We start from the raw sequence: 23,751 nt of genomic DNA on the forward strand, positions 1-23,751 counted from the left end.
CAACCCTCAAACCTGCTATGGTATTCACGGCCATGCGTGACAGGAGAAAGCATTTGTGGCTTGAGGGGTTGTTGGTAGACGGTAATTGGTATAGGTAGTGTGGTCCTAGACAAGTGGGGCAGTCACTACCTGGCAAGAAAGTCGCTATTTCGACCTCCCGCTGAATTTCTAGGGTTCCAATGATTGCAGCGGCTGTACGACGCAATAGACACTCACCCGAGGTGGTAACTAGGGACCGGGGCGACGGATGCTCTTCCGTCTGCCGTGATAAGAAATCTTTCCGCTCGGTGACAGTGGGAAGACGAATTGCAATCAGCCTCTGCTCCTGAGGCCAATATGTCCTCTGTCACTGGACCATCATATCTCATGGGCATGCAATATCTTGTTGCATGTTATATAACGGTAATATGTACTACCGGGGGTTCACAGGAAATGATTCCTCCTTATCCCCCCAACCTTGGTGAGTGCATGAAGAACCAAATCCAGAACGTAACCTTTCCCCTCTTCGTTTGCCGGTCTTCAGTGACGAGAAGCTTTAGCAGAAGAAGCCGGCCAGATGATAAGATGGCAGCCAATGGGAACTTCGAACGTGTAGGACATTTATTGAATGTTGTCATTGTAAGTCTCCGCGTGGCCGCCAGCATAATTTACCAGAGCAATTCCACTCACTTCAGATACCCAGGTCGGCGGCTCCTTGTCCGGTCTTCTCTGCGGCGTTGCCGTCAAACATGCAGGCCACGCGGTCACCATACTCGAGAGGGAGAACGACGAGCGCAACTCTCATATGGCGGGGGTGTGCCTTGGGCTAGACGCTGCAATGTGGCTTGAACGTCATGACCGTCAGACCAAGACCTTCTCACACAGAAGCACCCGAGTCCAGCTTCTCAAGAAAGACCAGACTATCCAAATATTTTCGAACGTACGAAGGGAGATAACAAGCTGGGATACCTGGTACTATCGGCTCCGCTCTCTTTTCGATGGGTACATCAGCTCGTATTACCCATCACCACCGCAGACTACCAAGGCAGATGGCGTGGCCAGATATGAAAGCGGCAAGGAAGTTTTGGATCTCAAAAGGGCCGCTGATGGTGAAGATGGTATTCTTATAACCTTTTCGGACGGCAATGATCACTCTGTCTCCACCATGAAAGCCGATCTTGTGATCGCCGCCGACGGCCCTGACTCTGTGGTCAGGGCTAAGTATCTTCCCTCGGAGCGGCGTGAGTATGTGGGCTACATTGCCTGGCGCGGCACCGTTCGCGCCTGTGATGTCTCGCCGGAAACGCGCAATGTTTTCAGGCGCAGTGTGACGGTGCACATGATGCCCAGACACCACTGCGTCGTCTATACCATACCTGGGGCGGACGGGTCCTTAGATGACGGAAACAAACTCCTAAACTTCCTCTGGTACACTAACGAGACACTAGAGGCAATCGATGGCATTCTCAAAGATAGAATCGACGGGCATCGCCACCATAACATTGTCCCTGCGGGCCACGTTCGTCAAGACGTCTGGGAATCATATCTCGAGCGTGCGACAAGGGCGCCTTTTCCCCCACCGTTGCTCGAGATCATCACAAAGATCCAACGACCCTTCATTCAGGTCATCACGGACCAGTGCTCTGCGTCTGCAGCCTTTGAGGGAGGCAAGGTCCTTCTAGTTGGTGACGCCCTGTCCTTGTTCAGGCCACACACAGCTTTTAGCAGCACTCAGGCTGCGTTTCATGCGCTCATGGTCGAGGACTATCTCAGTGGCAAGATCTCATTAGGGGACTGGGAGGAGAAGGTGTTGCGATATTCACATCTGCACTGGTTACAAAGCATTTGGTGGGGCAAGTTCTATCAAAGTCGGCTGGCGGTAGCGTTGATGTTTGGCCTCAGATATTGGTTTTACTGTGGGATAGACAGAGTCAAGTCATGGTGGAACGGTGAGCAGCCACTGTTGAGGACTTCGTCCAACGTTGTAGAAGAATACGGGTCAGGGTAATTACACACCGACCTTCTGCATACTGCACACAACACACAGACCCAAAGTCTCAATCACAATTGAACGCTGTTGACAATCGTGTCTCTTCACTCGGTGCTAGGTATTCGTTTCGCGAGATACTAAGTGGCGGGCAGGCTATCTCGGTCTTGAGTGCGCACATAAAATGTGGCGTGTTGCCTGCGTCATAATTCAACGATCTCAGGAAAGAGCCCACGGGCTCGGATGCATTTGAAGCTTCACGGATCGCATAACCAGAGATATGTACCTACCGATTTAGATAGGTCTTGTAGGAAGGTATTTGCGATCTAGGGCCCCATTTGTGTCTCGAGTGCGATGCGGATCACCTGCAATAAGAACCCGTATATGCACGATAACCAAATATGATAAGTGCAGTGCATATGTACTACAACGCAGTTTCTTGTAAGATACCCTGACCAGGGTGAGTAGCACGGCCCCCAACCGATATGTACATGTAACTCTGGACGGAGGTAATCGGCTGGGGCCCGTTTGTGTAACAGATCATGATAGGCACAACACGCCCAGGCGTACGTATTGAAAATCCTGGTCGATGTTCAATGCGGCTAACAGCCACCCTTTCTGGGCCTCGGTTGCCAGGGCTTTGACCGGGTTGCTAGTGCTTAGGTAGCACGAATCTATACCATGCGAAGGTACAGGGCTTCGCCAGCGAAACCAGGGAGGACAATTTTCATGCAAGTGGCCTTACTGGAGTTCATATATACTTGCACGGCTTGAGATGCCAGCATTGCTGGATTTCATGCCAAGCCATTCGGCGCCGGCTTCCAGGAACCACCATGTCAGTAACACAGCAACAATCCATCCCTTTGGAAGCCTTTTCTCGTCCCGTCACTGAATCCACTATTTCTCACTTTGCTCAATTGCCTCAACCAAACATTAGCATATCCAGGAACGGAATCCATCATGACCGGGGGTACCAAGGAGTCTCGCATTGTCCTCATCACCGGCTGTTCAGATGGCGGCATGGGTGCAGCTCTCGCGGAGGCCCTACACAAAGCCGGCCTTACTGTCTACGCAACAGCACGAGACCCTGCTAAGATGAAGAGTTTGTCATCTCTGGAAATCGTAACTTTGCAGCTCGACGTGGAGTCGGAGACGTCTATAGCTGCTTGTGTGAAGCAGGTCCCAGAACTCGACATCCTGATCAACAACGCAGGCCAGAACTTTCTCATGCCTGTGGCAGATATCAGCATTGCTGAGGCCAAGAAGATCTATGATATCAACGTCTGGGCGCACATAGCAGTCACACAGGCATTTCTGCCCCTTCTCCTGAAGAGCAAGGGCCCAGGCATGATCGTCAATCAGACATCGATCGGCGGCGTATCGACGATACCTTTCCGAGCAGTCTATCACTCGGCCAAGGCTGCATTCATCATGATCTCGGACACAATGCGGCTGGAGCTTCAGCCATTCGGCATCAAGGTTATCGACCTTCGTACGGGACTCATCAAGACCAACCTCATTGGCAACATACAACAAACGAAACGGACTGAGCTCCCGAAAGGATCCATCTTCGAGCCGGCAAGGGATCTAGTAGAGAGAGAGCTAACACAAAAGGACCATGAGGAGGAGGGGACAGACCCGTCGGAATGGGCCCAGTCCGTTGTGGGAGAGCTGCTAAAGCCCAACCCTTCTCCTGTCATTTGGAAAGGAGAGAAGGCGTTGCTATCACGCATTGCGGCTGTCGCTCCATTTGGGACATTTGATGGCTTTGTCCGGAAATTGAGTGGATTTGACAAGGTCGAACAGCGTCTGAGAGAGCAAGAGACAGGTTGACGTCAAGAACGGGGTGGTAGCACTGGGCCTGTTCGTGAACCGGTGCGAAGCATGACTGGAACAACTTGAGGTTGCACCCTGTACCTTGGTGCGGTGCGAAAGGCGATGATGACTCATTAATTAGATGCAAGTGCAGCCCGCAGCCTGCTTTGGAAAATCTCGATTACTGTTACTATGATTGGTTGAGATATAAATGCGACCTTATAGGCTACACTCTTGAGCTTTGACGAAAGAAGGCGAGACGCATGAAAGGTTTGGCTCATCTGAAGAGTGCAATGCTGTACTGGGATCGGGTTGAGTCTGGGTCTATCGACTTGGCACGGCCCCTAATTCTACGCAAATAACGATCTGTAAAAGCATCATGTCAGAGTTGGTTACAAATGGGCAAAATGTGCATTCGTTGCACTACACATGCAGTGAAGCCTCGTGCAGCATGGCGAGGCTGCGCTTCAACGTTCCTAAGTACCACACCACAAACCGCGAGGTATCGGGCGGGGTAATGCGAGGGTATATCTCGGACAAAGACCGCCATTCAAATTTCTTTCAGCTGATTGGAAAGCTTTCTGCTGACCGGTCAGCCGATCAGGACTTGCAGGAGTTTGGGTTTCCGATCTCTTGCTTTTGCAGGGGTTAGAATCCGTCCAAAGGCAGCGCCCGACTCCGAGGTGTTGTTACACGGGACGTAATTGCCGCACTTAATTAGGGTCAGCACTAGATACACACCTCTCTGAACGAATCATGACAACTTTGTGAAACCCGAGAAATCAAATGTTGCGTAGGTAGTGGGCGAGACGACTCACGCAAATGTGGTTGGTGACATGCCTAAGCAACACGCATCTCTCCCTTGCTTGTACTACATGAATGACTCCCAGTAGGCAGAGTGCCACCAGCCCGCACAGTGCCCAAATGGCAACTGCCTTCATCAAATATTCATGCAGACATAGACCGCTGAGTACCCACCAGCGGGTACGTATAATAAGGCTCCCGAAGATATACTACTACATGTATTGTCGTAATTCTTGCATAATTGGGTATGTTCATCTGAGACCAGAGCAGGTATCATTTCAGCCCCCAATAGCTTCAGGACCCTAAGGAGATTGCATGCCTCCGCACATCATCAGACCCAGCGTGCGATGCGTGGGTGTCGCTCTGCCAAACTCGTCGTGACTGGATCCAATGCGCGGAAGGCCATTGAGATGAAGGAAAACGAGAATATTTACGAGCAAAAAAGTTGTCCCTTTTTGCTCTTCTTCCTTTTTTTTTTTTTTTTTCGTGGTGCGTTTGGTGGCAAGAATACAAACTCGTACCAGTGGAAGTCAATATATAAACAGAAAATGTTGGACGAATCGACAATGATGGACTAAAGGGCTTGCTTAACTAGTCGATCTTGTACAGGACTTCAGCAACATTGAACCACCCTTCATACTCCACTGTATCCATCGTTTCATCCAGATCAAAGTGGTAGTGACCGCCTCTGCGATTTTCCTCAGCATCGTCGGCTCCAAAGCAGTGGGTATGTTCCTTTCTGAGTCCGAGGTCTTTGTCGTCGCCGGAATGCAGGACGGCCAAACAGACCATCGGCGTGTCCATATCAAAGAAGTGAAGCCATTGTTCGACCTCGTCCCGACTCTGGAAAGGTTTATCAGGAAAGTCCGGCATCACGTGCATCTTCAGCTTCCCCGAGCGAGCGACGAATACGCCGCCCAAGCTGATCAGCCGGTCGCCGTAGACATCTGCAAGGCCCTTCTGGATAGCCTCCGTGAAATTCAGTTGTCCTCTCCTGCCCTTCACCTTGATGTGCAGCAACGGTCCCGTCTCCCCGTCGCAGCCAAACAGGTTACACATCATCGCGCAACTTGTCGAGGCGCCGATTCCCTCGCATAGAGCGCTGCCGTCGTCCAGAACCTTGGCATAGCGGGTGTAGTTCGTCAGCTCCCTGTCCGAGGCAGGGCCGAACGCAATGTTTGGCATCAGCTCTATATTCTGCCCCAGGTCGAAGAACGGCCCGGCACCTGCTCCGATCAGGACACCACTCCTCATATCCATGAGCTCGGAAATGCTGAGCAGGTCATACCGCTTGTCCAGATTAGGAGAGGGGAAGAGATTGGCCTGGCCGCCTATGTCTGCGATGCGTGTATTTCCGGAGAGACCCGGGCCAGCGAGGTGGAACGGGGGTTGGCGGAGGTCGGGCGGGACAGAAATCGAAGCACTTGATGCGTTGAAATTCGACTGAAGTTCATTGTGTACCGCGGCAGCCACCTCATCAAGAGGAGGAGGATCAAGAAGCACTATTCGAACCGGCCAATTGCTCTGGGACACCATCCTGACGGTACAGCAAGGTGAACCGAGCTGATTGCTGGTATCGATTCACAAAGTCGTGATTCGTAGGCTTTTCAGCCCTTCCTGAATGGTAAGGCGTTGAACGTCTGGTACTGCAACGGGAGCTTTAGCTCGAAGTGGCAGAAGTGGCGTACAGAGGTGCATGTGGTTTTTGAATCCGGGGCCCAGGCAATAGACTATATAGTTCAACAGGCCCCAATTGAACAGGCACTGCCCAAGATGCGGCCTGCTTACGGAAGCGACTGACTAAGCCTCCACCACCCGCCATCCGGGCCTCTTGTACCGCGTCTATGGGTCCTCTGAATGCCCTCCCGTTTTACTTAGAGACAGCGCCCACTCAACTTGAATTGACGTACCTAAGGCCAGCTACTGCTATGTCCCTGGACCCTTTTCTCTTGTGACAGTGCCGAACAGGCAAGGAGGCACACTACTATCAAAACGTAAATAGTCTTTATACAATAGATTTCTGTACCGGGGATGTGGGGTCCTTCTAAATGGTTGTTAAGCGGTGCAGCCACCGCTTAGGGGGTCTAAACCGTGGGGGTTTGGGAGGGGAAGTTGGATTGTTTATTCTTCTAAGCGGTTTAAAATCTTTAAGCGGTTTAAATCATAATTAATAATTTAACCATATATAAGCAAATTTAATATAATTTAATTTATATATATAAGTAAGAAAAGGAAATTGCTCCTTTTATATAAAACTTAAATATTATTAACTTTATTAATAAGTAGTGGGATAAAAGAAGAAAAGAAAAGAAAAGAAAAAGCCCTTTAAAAGAAGACATCTTTAAAAGGAATTTCTAAAATTTATTTTTTTCTCGGGCAAAATTAATGCCAAAGGGTCTCTGCCCTCCTACCCTCCTGCCATCTATTAACCACTCCTTCCTTTAAACCGTTTAAGCAGGTTTAAACCGCTCAGGGATTTTAAACCGCTTAAATATTTTAAACCGCTCAGAAGAATAAACGGTCCAACTTCCCCTCCCAATTTTAAACCGCTTACTCGCCCCCCATATAGCCGGTATACTAGTTCTCTCTTATCCCTTCTTCTGTCCCCACTAAATGACCCTGGCAGTCAATCGATCTCCACGAGTAGGCTGCAATCATAATTCAACCTCTAAACTCATATGTTGGCAGATCGGTCTTCGTTTGTCCAATTCCTGTGGCGCTTGTAGGCATAACTTGAAGGGCAGCCGCTAAATGAATTCCACAGAGACCAATTTCCTGGAGATGAAGTAATGTAGCCACAGTATTGAACTCGCATGTCTCAACCTAGAAGACGCTTGGTGATAGCATGGTCTACCTCACTTGGAAGAAAAATGCGCGACTTAATGTCGACAGAAGTGGACGCCGAGGCTGCCAGCTTGAAACACCAGGTCTGGACCTCCCTCAGAACATGGATTATTGTAGCCACCAGACTTCCCGGGTCTGCGCGGAAAGTATCCCGGACTTCCTTGATCCAATTGACTAGATACGATCGATGAAAGCCAGTGTGAACAACCGCACGTTGGAACTTGCGTCGAAGAAAGTCGTCTTCAGAGACACGGCGCTGAGTTAGAGCCTCGAGGGCACCAAGGAACATCCAGCTCTGAACCATTGCGAGAGACTCCGTCAAAAGTTGTTGATTGGCGGCCCGATCTCTCAGTGCTTGGATTTGAGCAAGTTTCCAGCCGCGGACGAGGGGACAATGCTCCAAAGCACAAGTGCTGTGGTCTCCATGGTCAAAGCCGAGCCAGTCTGCAGGTCTCAAGGGCTCGCTGTTCAATCTGTAATTCAAACGTTTTGTGTGACATCGCAATCTTCCACCCACTCTCTGCAAGCTGATGCGGTTGCAAATTTATAAATGCTGGTCTCTTCTATGAGACACAAGCTCTCCAACCCACATCTCCCAATTCTTGCCACGATATTGCTTGGGCCAGATACCCGAGCGACCAGGCTGCAAGATACCGTTAGGGTCCAACGCGTCCTTGATCTTGTTGTTAAGGCGCATAGCAGCACCATTGTTCCAATCATAAGTAGCAGCGACTTGATCCTGCAGGGCCAAGTGCGTCCGATACTCCCCAATACCTCGGGCAGCTGCGTCGTCAACCAAGGCGCGGATACAAGCAAGAGCCCGGCGCTTATCTTCCTGGTTGGTTCTGTCGTACATGAAGGAAATGACGTGGTGCATTTCACGGTGGCCGATGAAGAAGGTGCCCAGATAGTCAAAGCCAAATTGCTCCACGCTCTTGCGGCACATGTCTGCCTGGGTCATGGCGTCTTTTCCGCTGGTGGCGGAGATGGGAGCAAAGAACAAGTGCGAGGCGTTGGGGATGTATTGCATGCGGTCCAGTTCTCGCCAGGCAGGGATGCCGGCGGTGAATTTGGCATAGTCGTGCAAGTACGATGTTGGCGCGACATCCTTGCGCTCGTAAAATTTGGCGCCGGGGACGGCTTCCGTCGGCTTGCGCTTGATGTAGTCAAACTTGGGCTGGGTGATTTCGTCGGGGCCTTAAAGCGCAGCGTAGAAGACCCAAGCTCCTGTTCCGAGCTTGTCGATGATCTTTTGTGATGCTATCCGGTCTTGGAGGCCAATGGATCGTAGTGGGAACTCGGTCTTTTTGTGGTATATGATGGCGTCTTGCAGACCAAGACGTAGGCAGGGCACGTTGCCAATAATCTTTTGCACCATCAAAGGTCGCAGGGCGTCAACGGCGTTGCTCAGGTCATTCTCACTAGGAAAGGTAGCCATGAATGGTCGTAAACCACCGGGGTTAGGCATGAGCCAAACGCCCATCTTGGTAACGATACCATAGTTGGATTGAGAAAATATGCCGTCGTGGTAAGGGCCGAAACCGTAGGGGAATAATTGCCAGCAATCGGAGCCGGGCATAGCTCCCATGCCAGTTCGAACAATGTCGCCGTCAGGCAAGACAACTTCCAAACCACAGTGTTGGGCCCAGTGGTCACCGTGAGGAGTGTATCCAATACCACGGTCAAGAGCATTGCCCATGACTGAGCCACCAGGCAAATCAGGGACATCAATCCAGAGCTTGTCACCAACGCCAATGCTCTGGAGGTGCTCATAGAGAGAGGTACTGAACACCAGGCTCCACAAGACAGGCAGAATTGTCAACCGAGACATCAAGCACTCGGTTCATGCGCCTGCCCAAATCGAGGACGACAGATCCACGGACTCGAGGAGCGGAACCTCCATATCCCAAGTTTCGACCTGTAGAAATTGGCCAAATGGGAATCTTGTGCTTGTTGGCCCACTTTACCACCGTGGAGACTTGTTGAGTATTGCCAGGCCAGCAGACAGCAGAGGGGACCATATCATCAGGGTCCAGAATGTGATATGAGTCGTGTGAGAGGGGTACTGCGTGGTAATCACCGTCGACCAGCTCAATGTCATTGACCTTGACGAAGTCAGGACCGAGAAGCCCTCTCAAATCGTCCAGAGCGGCATCAAAGGCGGTGCCAGGAACCACAATACCATGACGCCGCCTACCCAGTATTATGACTTCAGTTGCCACCCAATTACGGAGGACGCTACGCTTGCGCAGCGGGGAAGCCGCGGAGGCGCGGAATTGTCTAGAAGGGAGAACTCTTCAACGGGGAAAGGAGGAGGAGGGGGAGGCTAACTTCAGTTGTACTTTACTCTACGAATCTACTGCCAGTGCTCCCGCGCTACTTATACGCAGCGTGTACACTACGTATCCCTAGTCACTCTGCTTGTATTCAACAACCCTTACTGGCGGGCTGGGAGAACTCAGGTGGTAAGACGACCTCTCGCTTCTCAGGACCATTTTTTGTGGGCAGAAAGGGCGACTCTGGGTGCTGCTCGAGAACAGTACCGTGCCAAACGGGGCGGTCGATACGCTTGGGTCGTTCCGCTGGGTCAGCAGTCGACACAACTTGATTAGAGATTGTGTTGCTAGAGATAATGTGAATACGTTCTCAGTAGTACAATACTGTTAGAATAGTAGGAGAATCAAAGGAGAATGAATCGATAAAGAGAGGTTTGTCGATCGGAGGCAACAATCCGCACGACATGAAGAATGAAGAGGAATATTCTCGTCCCTTATTTATAGACCTATAGGTAGCTATAAGAAAAAAGCGTTTGCTACAAAAGTTACACATTGTCCCACTCTAGGCTGTGGTAGGAGCAAGGGATCTATCTCAAAGCTCCGTCTTCCCCAGCCGGCGGTTAGAGCCGTTGCGGGGCCCCGCACGGCTTGGATCCGTGCCCCACAATTTCAGGTTGCAGAATCCGAAGCGGCACTACGTAACCTCTAACCTCCCGTTCTCTCCCTCCCAATACCCGATCTAGCAGCTTGGCTTTTTTCTTTGCCGTTGACACCCTCCGGGCCGTCTCACTTTACATGCCTAAAGCGGTAACTCGGGGTTCGCGACGCGAGAAACTGTTTTACAGTTAGCTACTTAAACAAGCTTCTTCTGCGATACGCGCCGATAGATTATAGCACAAGAATAAAAGGTAAGAAGACCTCACACCCACGCATGATCAAATCAGAAACCTTGACATACACCTGTGACTGTTCCGTTTTGCTCGCTATTTTGAACGACCGATTCAAGACGCGAGCTTCTTCTCTTGCAGGGTTCTTCAGTCTTTCTCTCCTTTTGCTCACTCACGGAGTATCATCATTTTAACTCGCCAGCGAAACCTTGGAACTAGCCCATTTCACACCGTCCGAACTTAGCACCATCCTTTTTCCCTTGGGTCGTTCGATCTGGAGACGCGACCACCATGAGTGCTCATCATGCCAAGCTGAGAGGCCCCAAGGGCGAGGACATCCAAATTCCCGTTGGTCTATGGATTGATGGACAGCTGGTGTCTTCATCACAGAACCGCACCTTTGAGACTACATCAGCAGTCAGTGGGAAAACCCTAGCAACACTCCAGGAGGGCAGTGAGGCGGATGCCAACAAGGCAGTGGTTGCTGCACAGAAAGTGAGTGGTGAAAAACTCAAATATCATTATTCAGTACATGTAAAACTCCAGTTAAAAGCAAGAGGTTAACAACATCTGCAGGCTTTCCCAAAGTGGCGAGACACCCTCGGCTCAGAAAGAGGCCGCTTATTGAACAAGCTGGCCGATCTCATTGAGGAGCGTCTACCCCAACTCGCCATCGTTTCTTCCTTGGACACGGGCATGTTGGTATCGGCTGCTCAGGGATTTGACTTGACCAGCCTTGTTGAGCTGCTGCGGTACTACGCCGGTGCCGCGGATAAGATTCAAGGAAAGACCACCCCAGGCAAAAAGACACTCAACTACACCCTGCGCGAGCCTCACGGCGTCTGTGGTCTGATTCTGCCTTGGAACTTCCCCAACCTGATCTTGGGTTGGAAACTCGCTCCAGCTTTGGCAGCGGGCAACACTGTTGTCATCAAACCCTCCGAAATAACCCCCCTCACAGCACTATATGTGGCGGAACTCTCCAAGGAAGCTGGTTTCCCCGACGGTGTCATCAATGTCGTGACTGGTTCCGGCGCCGTAGGAGCTGCGCTGGCTTCACACCCCATCGTGCGCAAAATCAGCTTCACTGGATCAGGTGTGACCGGACGCGCTATTTCCGTCGCAGCAGCCAAGTCCAACTTGAAGCACGTCTCCTTGGAACTGGGCGGCAAAGGAGCTGTTATAGTGGCTAAAGATGCCGACGTGGAAAAAGCCGCATTTTGGTCGTCGTTGGGAATCTATTTCCACCAGGGACAAGTATGCGCTGCCGGATCGCGCATTTTTGTTCATGAAGATATCAAGGAGAAGTTCCTTGAAGCTTTCCAGCGTAACATCGACGAGGCTAAATACGGCGATCCATTGCAGGGTCAGGATTCTGCTGACATTGTGGGTCCGCTGGCCTCGTCGCAGCAGCGCGAGAAGGTGGCGTCAATGGTGCAAGCTGGCAAAGACGCTGGATTCGAGTGGTGGGAAGGACAAAAGGGCACGAAGCCGCCTCACGAGAACTATTTGCCCCGAGGATACTTTTTCAACGCGCACCCCGAGCACGATGTGGCCTCCAAGGAAATCTTTGGACCTGTGGCCTGCATCAGCACCTTTTCTTCCTTGGCACAGGCCGTTGAGTTGGCCAATGCCACCGAGTACGGTCTGAGTGCCAATGTCTTTTCGCGAAACATCGACAACGCTTTGAATCTAGCTGCACAGATTGAGGCGGGTACGATTTGGGTCAACTGCGCGGCCATGTTGGACGCTTCGACTCCGTTTGGCGGTGTCAAGCAGTCAGGGAATGGAAGAGATGGAGGTGATGAGGCCCTAGACTTGTATCTGTCTACCAAGACGGTGAAGATCATGCTCGAGCCTTTGCCTGCAAAGATGTAAATAACGTGAACAGGCGATGTTTATCCACAGAACTGGTACAAACTTGGACAACAAGAATTTGAAAAGCAAACTTGAGTTAGATTTTTAACGCTATGCTCTATCATTCCTCGCACTGTGGTCGCCTCCTCTGAATAGGACGACGCCACGACGGAAAGTCGCCCTAGCTTTATTCCAGTACTGTGTCCTGAAGTATAGGTTTACTACGCCATGGCCGAGAACGTCTCTCTAGCCGTATCCACGGCGTTCTACTACATCCGGCTTCCCCTCCTCCTCCTCTATTTTATATCCCATCTATCTTCGTGAGATCATCTCTCAAACAATTTATATGACGGTATGGCACTTATGTACTGCTGGATATTTCTGATTGTAATCGTCGAGGCTAGGAAAGTGGTCCATTTGAGTACCCAATCTCTAGGTCGTATACGGAGGTAAACATGCGCGAGCTAAGGATGCATGCCACTGAGTCAGAGAAAGCTCGAGAGCAAGAGCAATTCAAACGAGTCTCGGAATATCGGATGCTGACCTGCGTGGCTGAGTATGCTAGGCTTACGACCCTCTTCTATCGAAAACCCTTGCAGTTAGTGCAGCATTTACTCGTGAACACGTGCTTAGCGTATTGGCAGAGATGCCTACAATATTGGCACATGCATGCAGCGTGGTCTCCGCTCCCGGCCGAATGTCAAGAAGACTATTGCTTAATTGATGCTCGCCTACTGCAATCCCTCATCGGCATGCAGAACTATCTCTTATTTCGTCTTAGGTGGATCTGCAGGCTCTGCACGGCAGCCTTGATTGCGCCTTGCGCCTGCGCCACCCTTCCCAGCACCCACCACATTCGTCACCCCACAACATCCTGTACACCGACTAATTAAAATCTCGTATGTGTTGGCAGGCGCGCGATCCGTTTACTAACTTGTCACTCCCTTCATGCAAGATTGAGTCTTCTGATCTCAGAAATTCTATCTCTGCTGTACTGCAACACTTTGAAGAAAACTGAAGAATTACCATGTCTCTATGCATACCGTGTAAAGATTTCATCAGCAAGCATTTACATTGGGACGTCGTTTCAGACAGCAGGGGATGTTGCTTCACTTCACATGCCTGGTCTACCGACGAACGTTGACCTGAAATCTTCCTTTGCTCTGCCGACCATGGGTGCTATATTTGCACGCGACTCTTCGGCAAACTATCAGAACACCTCCAATCACAGCTAAGAGGACTCAAAGGGCCGCTTCCTCGAAACAAGAGGCACGGGAGCTGCCACGGAATCCCACAGCCGTGCGAATCTCGTGATGGTCCTCCGGTGGTATTCATGGGCTACAGAGGTTCTGGGCCCTCTTTCGGCATATGTTTCTGGTTTGGGGATGAGTTTCATCCATGTGCTCATTCCGAAGGCCGCATCATGAATCTCACTGATCAAGCATTGTCGGAGTTAAGCTGGAGGATCACCTCGAGCTCAACAGGTTCCGAAGAGACGTTAACAAGAATCGATGAATGGCTAGGACGTTGCAACTCCTGGCACAAGCAATGCCTCCACCATCGAGAGCAACAGGCGAAGGGCTGGCATCCGACTCGACTGCTTCATTTCAGCTCTTTCAACGGCCAAGAGGGACAGGATCTCAGGTTACGAATCGTACACAGGACCCATGTGTCTGCGGGCAGTCAGTATGCTACTCTGAGCCACCGTTGGGGAAACGTAAATATGGCGAAGCTCACCGTCGACAATTTATCACCGTGGACACTGGACGTGCCGATAGAAATGCTTCCTCGGACTTTTCTAGATGCCGCTCAAGTAGCTAAGCGTCTTGGAATCAATTACCTCTGGGTCGATTGTCTTTGCATCATCCAAGAGGGCGACAAGCTTGAGGATTGGAAGAAAGAGGCTCCAACGATGCAGGATGTATATTCAAATGCATGTTTCAACATTTGTGCTTCGTGGGGACTTGAAATAGGCGGGTTATTTGCGACAAGAGACCCAGCCAAAGTGGAACGTGTGTCTTTCGAGATATGGTCCAAAGCTGGGCAGAAGAAGGACTTTCTTCTGGTGTCGACTGAAGAGGGCGATAGGACCTGGGAGGAGCTGGTTGAGCATTCTCCCTTGGCTAGCCGCGGTTGGGTATTTCAAGAGCGGTTGCTCACTCCTAGGAACATCTTCTTCTGCAAGGGAACTGTTCTATACGAGTGTTATGAGCAACGCTGGAGCGAATCCAGGGGGAAAGGCGCCATACATTTGAACCCAAGTTTGCACCGCGATTCCGCCATTGACAATATTACCTCATTACCCAACATTAAGACATTGCTGCCGACCAGTAGGCTCGCCAGCGGTGGAGATATGTACCAGACCTGGTACACCTTGGTGGAGAAGTCCTCGGGCACAGAGCTTACCTTCACCGAGGACAGGCTTGCAGCCGTAGCAGGCATCGCTCAGCGGTTCAGCACGCTTCTCAAAAACGATTTATACGTAGCAGGATTATGGCTCAGTCGCCTATTTCTCGATATGCTTTGGAAACACGTGGAAATCACGCCTGATCCTGAGCTGCATAATGCCTCCCCAAGGCCAACGCAGCTGACGTTCTCATGGATCTCCGGCTACCAGGTTAGAATAAGGGAAAATGACCTGGAAGGGGAGGAGCCGGACGAGAAGTTTATCTTGCCACAGATCACGTATGTCAAATGGCGTACTAGTAAGGACACGGGCGCTAAAGAGCATTTATTCAGTGAAGATATCATCATGCTTCCATCAACGCCGATCATCGAGATCATGGTTCGGGGTGTTTTGAAGCGGATGATACTTCGAAGAGGTCCCCAAATGTTTCATGTGTTTCCTGTTGGTCCTATTGGGGTTGCTAAGCCGAGAAAGAACCTGAAGGCTCTGAAGAGACGTGAAGAAGACTCGGAAGCTCGGCAAAGCCTATTTGTCTCGGCCGGGCTCGATTTTGCAGCGACCGAAGCAGACATCTCAGCCCTGAACGACTCAGGAAAACTGTTCTATATGCCTTGGTACGACAATGTTGACCGAGACGAGACAGCTATGGTCTTTCTAACACTTACTGTTTGCTACTCGAACTTGTGTGTGGCAAGATGGGGAGATTCCGGCGGATAGGCTTGCTAAACTTTGGGCAAAAGTTCCGCGATCTGTACTTCGCGTCACAAGTCGGTGAGCAAGATGACCCAAGTTGGGAATATGACCAGAATACTGGGGAGCGTACCATCTTTATAGTGTAGCTCACTGTACGTGTCAACTTGATGAGGGCGCACAATCACGGCAGACGTGTGAAACGATGCTGCTCGCGGGCGGTTGAAGTTCAGCATCCTGCGTCGAGATGGGACAAGTCTCAGTGTCTAAAGGGTTGAGGGGTTGAAGATTGCCGATCTCAGAATCGTTCCGCGGAACGTCGTGGCCAAGACTAACAAACTTGGAACGCTCTGGCGGTTGGCGAGAGGGCGGCGGATATTTTTATCAAGGAACTGGGGCATGGCTCTGTCTAATTTTCTGGATCTGAGGATCATTTCTTCTTTCCTATATGCACTTGATACAATGCAGACCATATAGAACCATTGAGTGATGCAGCAGATACATTTACCAAGATGTCCGTCAGCGACTGTGAGTAATTTGAAACAACACAAACTGACCAGTCCAACGAGTGTACAAGAAGATCTATTCTTCTGACCCCCTGTGACCATTAATCCAACGTCTTGACTTGTGTCAAAATTCTTTGAGTCGCAATGTCTTTGCCTGATCGCAGGCGTCTACACAGTGTATCGGAAAAACGGCGCGTTGTCAGCCAGCTCCTGTTCAAGTGCCTTCTGCTCCTCCGTCAACTCCTGACCCGCTACCTCGCCCGAAACCCGGTCCCGGCGAGCATTCTCAATTCGATACCAGATGGTCATGGATAGGGTCAGCAGAAATGCAAGGCTGGGGCACGTATGTGGTCAGTAATGTAGTAGACACACCAGGGACGTGATCACGCCGAGGGCAGATACTCACCAGATGATGCCGATCAAAATACTGTGTCCCGTGATGTATCGAGGCCCATCCCTGGTCAGGTACACATATGACGCTATGATACCACCACAGTTGCCACCCATCACCTGCATGGCGATACCTGTCCCTCGCTTCAGGGACCCACCAATGTTGCCGCTATTCCACGCCATAGCGAGAGGAACCGTGGGATAGACTCCGATAGCAGCCAGGACCAGTCCGCCGTATTGGGCCGAGTGGTTGCTTGTGCCCGCCAGAAGGGCGAAGCCAGCAATACCGGTGAGCTGGAACCCGAGCAGGAAGATGCCGCGCTGCTTGACGCGGTCCGCCGCGTAGCTGGCCGCGATCGTGAAAGCACAGGCACAGACATAGGGCGGCACACTCATGAGCTGTGCATTGTTGGCGGTGTACCCCATGCCCTTGATAATGGTCGGCGAGAACAGGGCGATGGAGTAAATTGGGCAAAACCCAGCGAGGAAGATGCCGCAGTGCATGTAGATCTTCCAGTCGCCGATGGCCTGCCACACATACTTCATGTGGAATACCTCGGAGAGGTGCCCATCGTCGACGCGCAGGCGTCTCACCACCTCCGTCCGCTCGCTTTCGCTCAGAAACGTGGCCGTCGAGGGGTAGTCGTTGATGGCCCAGTACGCAGTGAACGAGACCAAGATGCTCAGCAGGCCCTCGAGGATGAAGATCCACGACCAGGCCGACAGGCCGCCGATGCCGCTCATCTCGGCGATGCCCCTGGCCAGGATACCGCCAAAGGCGCCGGCCAGCGTGGCGGCGGAGAAGAAGAGGGCCATGCGGAAGCCGCACTCGTGCCGGCAGTACCACTGCGTGATGTAGTAGTTGACTCCCGGGAACAGGCCGCCCTCGAAGGCGCCGAGGAAGACCCGCGTGGCCATAAGGCCTGAGTAGTTCTTGACGAAGCCCTGGCCGATCATGCTGGCTGACCAGCCGACCATGATGAAGGTAAGCCAGATGGACGGGCGGGTGCGTTTCATCATCATGTTGGATGGGATTTCGGCGGCACTGGCAGAATGGCGATTGTCAGTACAGATGCGTTGAGTCACTCAGATTGTGAGTTGCTGTTTAACTTACATGTAAAACGGGAAGAGAATGGCAAGGCAGTCATTGTATTGCAGTCCTTTCAGATTGAGATCTTGCTCGAGGTGGTCAAGGCGGGCATTTCCAATGTTAGTGCGATCCAGGAAACAGAGTCTACCTCTTATGGTTAATAATCCACTTCGACAGACAGTGACTTAGAGTACAATGAGTTACTAACAAATAAATGAGTGACATGAACGGAATGATGTGCCAGTCCAACTTTCGCAAGAGCTTTCTGGTGGCGCTGCGGTCGTATGCGACGGCCTCGTTGATTTCGACAACAGAAGCAGTGGCCGAAATATCGGTAGGCTCAAAGGCCGCCTTTTCCTTTATTGAAGGTACCATGCTTGCTCGTTAAATACAGCTCGGGGTGCCGACAGGGTAGGTCCTTCCTCGGTTCCAAGGGAAATATGTGTAGAGAACAAGTCGCAGAGAAGCAAGAAGGGTCGCGCTCGAGTTGTACAGCGGGGTGACAAGATTTAAATAAACCGTTGAAATTTTATCGCAAGCCTGTGAGTAAGCCCCTGGTCATGTATTTATGAGTATTCCACCCAACCTTGTCGGCGATGGCATCCAGTAATCCTTCGCGCCCCTTCCCCGTCCTGCCGTAGCTCATATTCCAGCGCCACTTGGCAACTGGGCGCTTCGCATCGTGGCCATACAAAGCGCAGCTTATCGGTCAGGTCGCTGTCGCTGGAATGCAGGTCAGATTCTAGACTTCCCTGCCGCGGGTCGCACAACAGGCACAATCGCTCAATACGTCTTAGACAAGGGCTCACTTTCAGCAAGCCACAGCGCCATGCTAGACCTAGCGGCCGAATCCTCCCCGCCCCTTGGCGAGGAATGAGCTGTCCCAGTTGAACCAGTTTCCGGGGAAGCCAAGCTGACGGTAGTTGGTGTTGGTGTGCCGCCAACAAGCTCCTGTTGGGCTCTCGGGCGTGGCGGACGGCTTATCTGCTGCCAATAGCTCCCGTGGCCAAGATATCCCCACAATGCTTAGTCGATGTCAAGACTTCCCAAGACACTAGAGTTCGAAGCCGGATCCTTCGCCCAACGACAGCGCATTAATGGCTCCGATGTATGCTATTCTCAAGTGAGGAGATTCATTGAATGTTTTGAAATGACGTGTGCTATTTGTAACGGGCATCTGTTATGGAGTCTGTGTTGGTGTATTGCTCTTGGCTGAAAGAAAAATCAATTATTTGCGCAGACTTTAGCTGCACGGGCAGATATCACTGGCAGGTAGCACGCCAAGGTTGCAGCACACTTGCATTGGTCACCTACTAAATGGGATTTGGAAGCGACACTAGCGACGCAAGTAATCCAACACTATGGCTCGACAGGATTTCCAGCCGTACAGGTGAGCCAGGCTGACAAGATGGACTAAATAGACCATATTTTGTTCCAGGAGATGGCTCTAGACTAGGACAGCTTTGCAGCAGTCGGTCCAAATACTCATTCCCTGGATAGCTACAGCAGCTCACGCTCATATTCCAACATACCACATTTGACGGGCCTTGGATATCAAGCATCTCACTATGCTCATCAGCCAGGAACCAGCTGTGCTGGCTACTTCAAAATTCGCACGATTATGACAGTCCAATCTCTCAGCTCCATAACTGATTCGAATTCTCAAAAAGGTGGGAGGGGGCTCTAGCCTCTTGCCATGTGTTCTATGGTGAGGTGAGATGAAAACGACACGACTTTTCCAAGTTGAATCCCACTTCTGGCCGCCTAAACGATTGACAAATCCAACGATTTTCCCCATTCAAACCTTAGAAGAAATATGACGACACCTCGGCTTTCACCACCTTGTAGCTTTCCTCGAAAGCTTGCACAAGCTCATCAGGGAGCGGACCCATCTCAAGAGCAACGAGATTCTCCTCGAGTTGTCCGGCCGAGCTCGCCGAGGTGATGATAGCATCACCGGATTCCCCGGCCAATTTACTGTGGTGATTGACCCATCTGAGAGCTGCCTGTGCCGTTGTGAGCCCTAAGCTCTTGGCTAGCGGGCGAACTTTGTCCAGAGCATCAAAATGCGCGTCGTTCCAGTACTTCTTTCTGTACAGAGCACCTTGTGCACGATGAGGGTCGAATCGATCACCCTCCTGGGCGTCCGTTTCTCGCTGATACCGGTCTGTCAGAAACCCTCCAGCGAGAGGGTTGTAGGCGTAGAAAGCGATGCCATATTGTCTCAGTGCCGGGAAGAGCTCTGGCTCGACAGCTCGGTGCAGCGCGTTGTAGACCCCCTGGTACACGTCGATCTTTTTCCACCCATTACGACGGATCGTCTCGCTCATCTGTGCCACCTCCCATGCTGCAAAGTTGCTGATACCGAACCGGGTGAAATATCCCTCGTTGTATAGATCGTTGACTTCACGAAGTGTTTGTTCGTAAGGTTTGTTGCGGTCTGGCCCGTGGAGATACAAGAGATCCACTTTATCTGTCTTCAGAGCGCTCATGCTTTCAACCATCAAATCGCGCAGCGTCTTGCCTCTCGTATCCAGGAACGGTGGTATGTGGACGCCGGTAGGAGGCAGTTTCGTAGCCACAGCGATACCGCGAGACTTGCAATTTAGTTGTGCCAGATATTCCTCGGAGCTGCCACCCGCATAGGTACGCGCCGTGTCCACTTCTGAGTGTCCGTGGCTTTGGAAGACGTCTAGAATCTTTGCTGCGACTTCCAGATCGTGTACGCGGGCTTGCTCGGCGCCTGTGTTGATTCATGATAAGTAAGCAGTTGTCGCTAGTCCTAGCAAACGTCAGGACCTTCATACCTTTTTGACCAAAAGTCATTGCGCCGAAGACAATCTTTGTCCGTGACTGCGAGGGAGCCGCCATGTTGTCGATGATATACAGGGATTTGTCGATTGCTGGTGTAGATAGAGTCTCAAATCGGCCTTGACATTTGAATAGATAAACTGCATTTATAGACCACAAATCCCTTTGTCCTTGTGCAGAAATTCCATTTAGAAGATGTCGTGCGATCCGGACTTAGGAATTCACTGACTCTGTCGTCCGTGAAAAGTGAGCGTCGCATCGTCAGCAGTCATGTAACACCAGATGACATGTTTCCCCGGAATACTCAGGCTATGTCGCCGATGCCCAGGTTATTTTGCATTGACGGCAAACGGATCAGGATTATGCTCCGAATTCCGTGTTGCGGTTCCTCCAAAACTGTGGAAATTGTGGGCCGTTTGTGGCTGTCGGGCTTAAGGTCCTGATCAAGCCCGGTACCACGACCTCCTACATGTGGAATCAATTTAACCAAGGACAGGACAGAGAGGCTTTGCAAACACTAAGGGCACGACATGATTCCAAATATCCACTGTTATGTAACCTTGGGCTGCACTATGAGCCGGAGATAAGGTACACGGTCGGTTCAACCTTGTGAGGTGAAGGGCGAGATTATCGGGACTTGGTGCTGTGCCAGGTGGACACTCTTCATCATTTTTTGGCATGTTTCCAAAATCTAACTCATCAGTCTAGAATTGAATCGGTAGGATGATCACCGAAAGCTTGTTTGTAGGCCCTATACACTTCACAAATACTTCTGCAAGAGAGAGAGCCTCTTCCTCGCTTTAGCTACGCATGCTATTAATCAGGGTTGATATTAGTTAAATTAGTTTAGTTAATTTTAAAAACTAACTAATTTATTTTAGTTAATCTTATTAACTAAAACTAAATTAACTAACTAAAAAACTAACTAAATTAACTAAAAAACTAAGAAAAAAAGCGGGGCTAATATTAATTAAAGTTTTAAAAATATTTAAATAATTATAAGCCTATTAAATATTAAGAAGAATATTAAGAAAATATTAAAAAATATTAAAAAATATTAAAAAATATTAAAAAATATTAAACAATATTAAAAGAATTAAAAGAATTAAATAAATAAATAAAAAACTTAAAAAAAGTTATTTTTAAGGTAATTTAAACCCCTAGCTACTAGCATATTATACGGCATATTGTTATGGGCTAGCCTTGGGTCGTTTGCTATAAGGTATCTAAATAGGGTTTATATTTAAAGTGCAAAGGAGAAGGTTTACTTCCCGTTTATATCTGCGCTAAAGCCTATTTTTATAAGGCCAAAGCCTATTAACTAATTATAATAAGCAAAGCCCAAACCATAATATATCCTCCTTCTCTAAGTTCCTATAACAAGCTTTAAAGGGCAGCTATATAATAAAAAATAAAGGATATTATGGTTTAATTATAAATTAAATATTACTTTTTACTTAGCCATTTAATTATACCTTAGCGCTTCTTAACTACGCTAAAAGCTCAGCCCATTATCTATAATTAACACACTTTAACCCTTATAATTTAATATATTAGCTAAAGCAAGCTAATAAAAAATAATTATTTAAGCATAAGCTAGCAGCTAAATTAATAGCATTCCTATAATCCTTTAATGCAAGCCTTTTATATAAGCTTCCTTACCTAAAACCTTAAAATTATAAATTTATTATATAATTTGCAATTAATTAATACTTAATTATAAGCAATTTACTTTATTAATAAGAATTTCCTAAATTTTAAGCATTTTTATAAAGCTAAATTAACTAACATATAGCTAATTTGCTTTAAATCCAAGTCAGCGCTAAGCTAGCATTGCTTTTAAACTCTACCCTATAAAAAAAATTTTACACCCCCTTAAATAAATTCCTCCCCCTTGCTAGCCTTAATTAATAAAAGCTATACTCTTATTTTCTCATAATAATTAAAGTAATTATACTTATAATAGCTAAGTTAACTATATATAAAATACTTAACTTTACTTATTAAGACCATTATAATATTAATATTCATTACTTTATTATTTTAAGGTTAAGTATTATTCTTCTTTATTATAGTGCTAAAAATATCTTTATATTGCTATAAAGCAAAATAAAAAGCCTTAAATATATTTAATTATTCCTTATAATTAAGCTAAGCTTTTATTATAAAGATTAAGCTATTAGCTATTAATAATATTTTATACTTATTTAGCTAACTTTAAGCCTTTGCTATATAAATTAATTAATTAAATTAAGCAAGAAATTTTACTATCCCCTTCTTATAACGCTATTATAACGTAATTAAGCTAAGCTTAATATACCTTTGCTTAAAAGGGTTCTTAAGCATAAGGCAAACCTTTTTTAAAAAGCTTTCTAGCTATTCTTTAAATATTTTTATAAGATTAATATAAGGTAAAAATTAATTATGGAAAGTTCTTAGTTAACTAAATATATAAAAGAATTAAGCCCCTTTAGCGCTAATTACCTCCCTATTTATTGCAAACTTAATCCTTATCTTTATTAACTAAGTTACTAAGTATTCTTAAAATAAAAGTTCCTTTAAATAAAAAAAAGCTTAATAAGCTATTATTATTCTTTTTAAGTCTTGCTATATTAGGTTTTATATAATTATATTATAGGTTTATAATATACAAAAACTTTAAATATATATTATGGGCTAGCCTTAAGTTATTTACTATAAGGTGTTTAAATAGGATTTATATTTAAAGTATAAAGAAAAAGGTTTACTCCCTGTTTATATCCACGTTAAAGCCTATTCTTATAAGGCCAAAGCCCACTAATTAATTACAATGGGTAAAGCCCAAACCGTAATATATATAATTATAAGCAAGGGATTTACGTTGCATTTATATATTATGAGATTAATAAGCATTATTATGATTATCACGGGCAATTATTATAAATTTTATTAACGCTATATACTATTATATTATATACATTATAAAATTACGAAATATATGTGATTCGGCTTCCTTATAAGTGCGTATAATGTATAGTATATAGCATATAATATATCTGCGGCCCCCCTCTTTCCCCCTACCCTTAGCGTAACTACTTATATAAAGCAATTAATTTCTTAGTAAGTTTTTAGGCTAGCTATATAAAAAATATATACTTAAATTGCTCTTTTCTTTTATATTATATATATAATATTTACAAAATAGCTTATCTCTCTAGAAAAATAAATACTTTATAATAATAAATAATAAGAAATATATTTTAAAAATAAAATAAAAATACATAAGTATTAACAACTGCTTTAAAACTATATAGTTATTAAAAGAATAAATAAGATAAATATATAGCGAAATGTATAATTTACTCTTAAAATAGCTTATAATCAAAGCATTATATTAATAAATTAATGGATAACCCTGCTTCTTAAAGT

The 23,751-nt window shown here is 48.0% G+C and overlaps 8 protein-coding genes across 8 annotated transcripts; 4 read left to right on the forward strand and 4 right to left on the reverse strand.

Annotated features, from left to right (window-relative positions):
• Window positions 1-564: 564 nt before the first annotated feature.
• On the forward strand, window positions 565-1,987 carry INS49_005373 (uncharacterized protein; the record flags this gene model as incomplete). The annotated part of the gene is made up of 2 exons (XM_043166154.1): window positions 565-618; window positions 683-1,987. The coding sequence occupies 2 exons, from the start codon at window positions 565-567 to the stop codon at window positions 1,985-1,987; spliced, it is 1,359 nt and encodes a 452-aa protein (XP_043017186.1).
• Window positions 1,988-2,926: 939 nt separating this feature from the next.
• Window positions 2,927-3,799, forward strand: INS49_005374 (uncharacterized protein; the record flags this gene model as incomplete). Its single annotated transcript, XM_043166155.1, has 1 exon — window positions 2,927-3,799. One exon carries the CDS (start codon window positions 2,927-2,929, stop codon window positions 3,797-3,799), a length of 873 nt encoding a protein of 290 aa, XP_043017187.1.
• A 1,377-nt stretch (window positions 3,800-5,176) lies between these two features.
• On the reverse strand, window positions 5,177-6,121 carry INS49_005375 (uncharacterized protein; the record flags this gene model as incomplete). Its single annotated transcript, XM_043166156.1, has 1 exon — window positions 5,177-6,121. The coding sequence occupies one exon, from the start codon at window positions 6,119-6,121 to the stop codon at window positions 5,177-5,179; it is 945 nt and encodes a 314-aa protein (XP_043017188.1).
• A 1,282-nt stretch (window positions 6,122-7,403) lies between these two features.
• INS49_005376 (uncharacterized protein) lies at window positions 7,404-9,128 on the reverse strand (the record flags this gene model as incomplete). Its single annotated transcript, XM_043166157.1, has 3 exons — window positions 7,404-7,902; window positions 8,020-8,585; window positions 8,649-9,128. The coding sequence occupies 3 exons, from the start codon at window positions 9,126-9,128 to the stop codon at window positions 7,404-7,406; spliced, it is 1,545 nt and encodes a 514-aa protein (XP_043017189.1).
• A 1,755-nt stretch (window positions 9,129-10,883) lies between these two features.
• On the forward strand, window positions 10,884-12,470 carry INS49_005377 (uncharacterized protein; the record flags this gene model as incomplete). The annotated part of the gene is made up of 2 exons (XM_043166158.1): window positions 10,884-11,087; window positions 11,169-12,470. The coding sequence occupies 2 exons, from the start codon at window positions 10,884-10,886 to the stop codon at window positions 12,468-12,470; spliced, it is 1,506 nt and encodes a 501-aa protein (XP_043017190.1).
• A 1,702-nt stretch (window positions 12,471-14,172) lies between these two features.
• Window positions 14,173-15,573, forward strand: INS49_005378 (uncharacterized protein; the record flags this gene model as incomplete). The annotated part of the gene is made up of 1 exon (XM_043166159.1): window positions 14,173-15,573. The coding sequence occupies one exon, from the start codon at window positions 14,173-14,175 to the stop codon at window positions 15,571-15,573; it is 1,401 nt and encodes a 466-aa protein (XP_043017191.1).
• A 647-nt stretch (window positions 15,574-16,220) lies between these two features.
• INS49_005379 (uncharacterized protein) lies at window positions 16,221-17,907 on the reverse strand (the record flags this gene model as incomplete). Its single annotated transcript, XM_043166160.1, has 4 exons — window positions 16,221-16,386; window positions 16,459-17,487; window positions 17,557-17,676; window positions 17,741-17,907. The coding sequence occupies 4 exons, from the start codon at window positions 17,905-17,907 to the stop codon at window positions 16,221-16,223; spliced, it is 1,482 nt and encodes a 493-aa protein (XP_043017192.1).
• A 1,430-nt stretch (window positions 17,908-19,337) lies between these two features.
• On the reverse strand, window positions 19,338-20,403 carry INS49_005380 (uncharacterized protein; the record flags this gene model as incomplete). The annotated part of the gene is made up of 2 exons (XM_043166161.1): window positions 19,338-20,275; window positions 20,340-20,403. The coding sequence occupies 2 exons, from the start codon at window positions 20,401-20,403 to the stop codon at window positions 19,338-19,340; spliced, it is 1,002 nt and encodes a 333-aa protein (XP_043017193.1).
• Between the last annotated feature and the right edge of the window lie 3,348 nt (window positions 20,404-23,751).

This window comes from Diaporthe citri (genome assembly GCF_014595645.1).
Source record: "Diaporthe citri strain NFHF-8-4 chromosome Unknown scaffold_17, whole genome shotgun sequence".
Taxonomy (NCBI): Eukaryota; Fungi; Ascomycota; class Sordariomycetes; order Diaporthales; family Diaporthaceae; genus Diaporthe; species Diaporthe citri.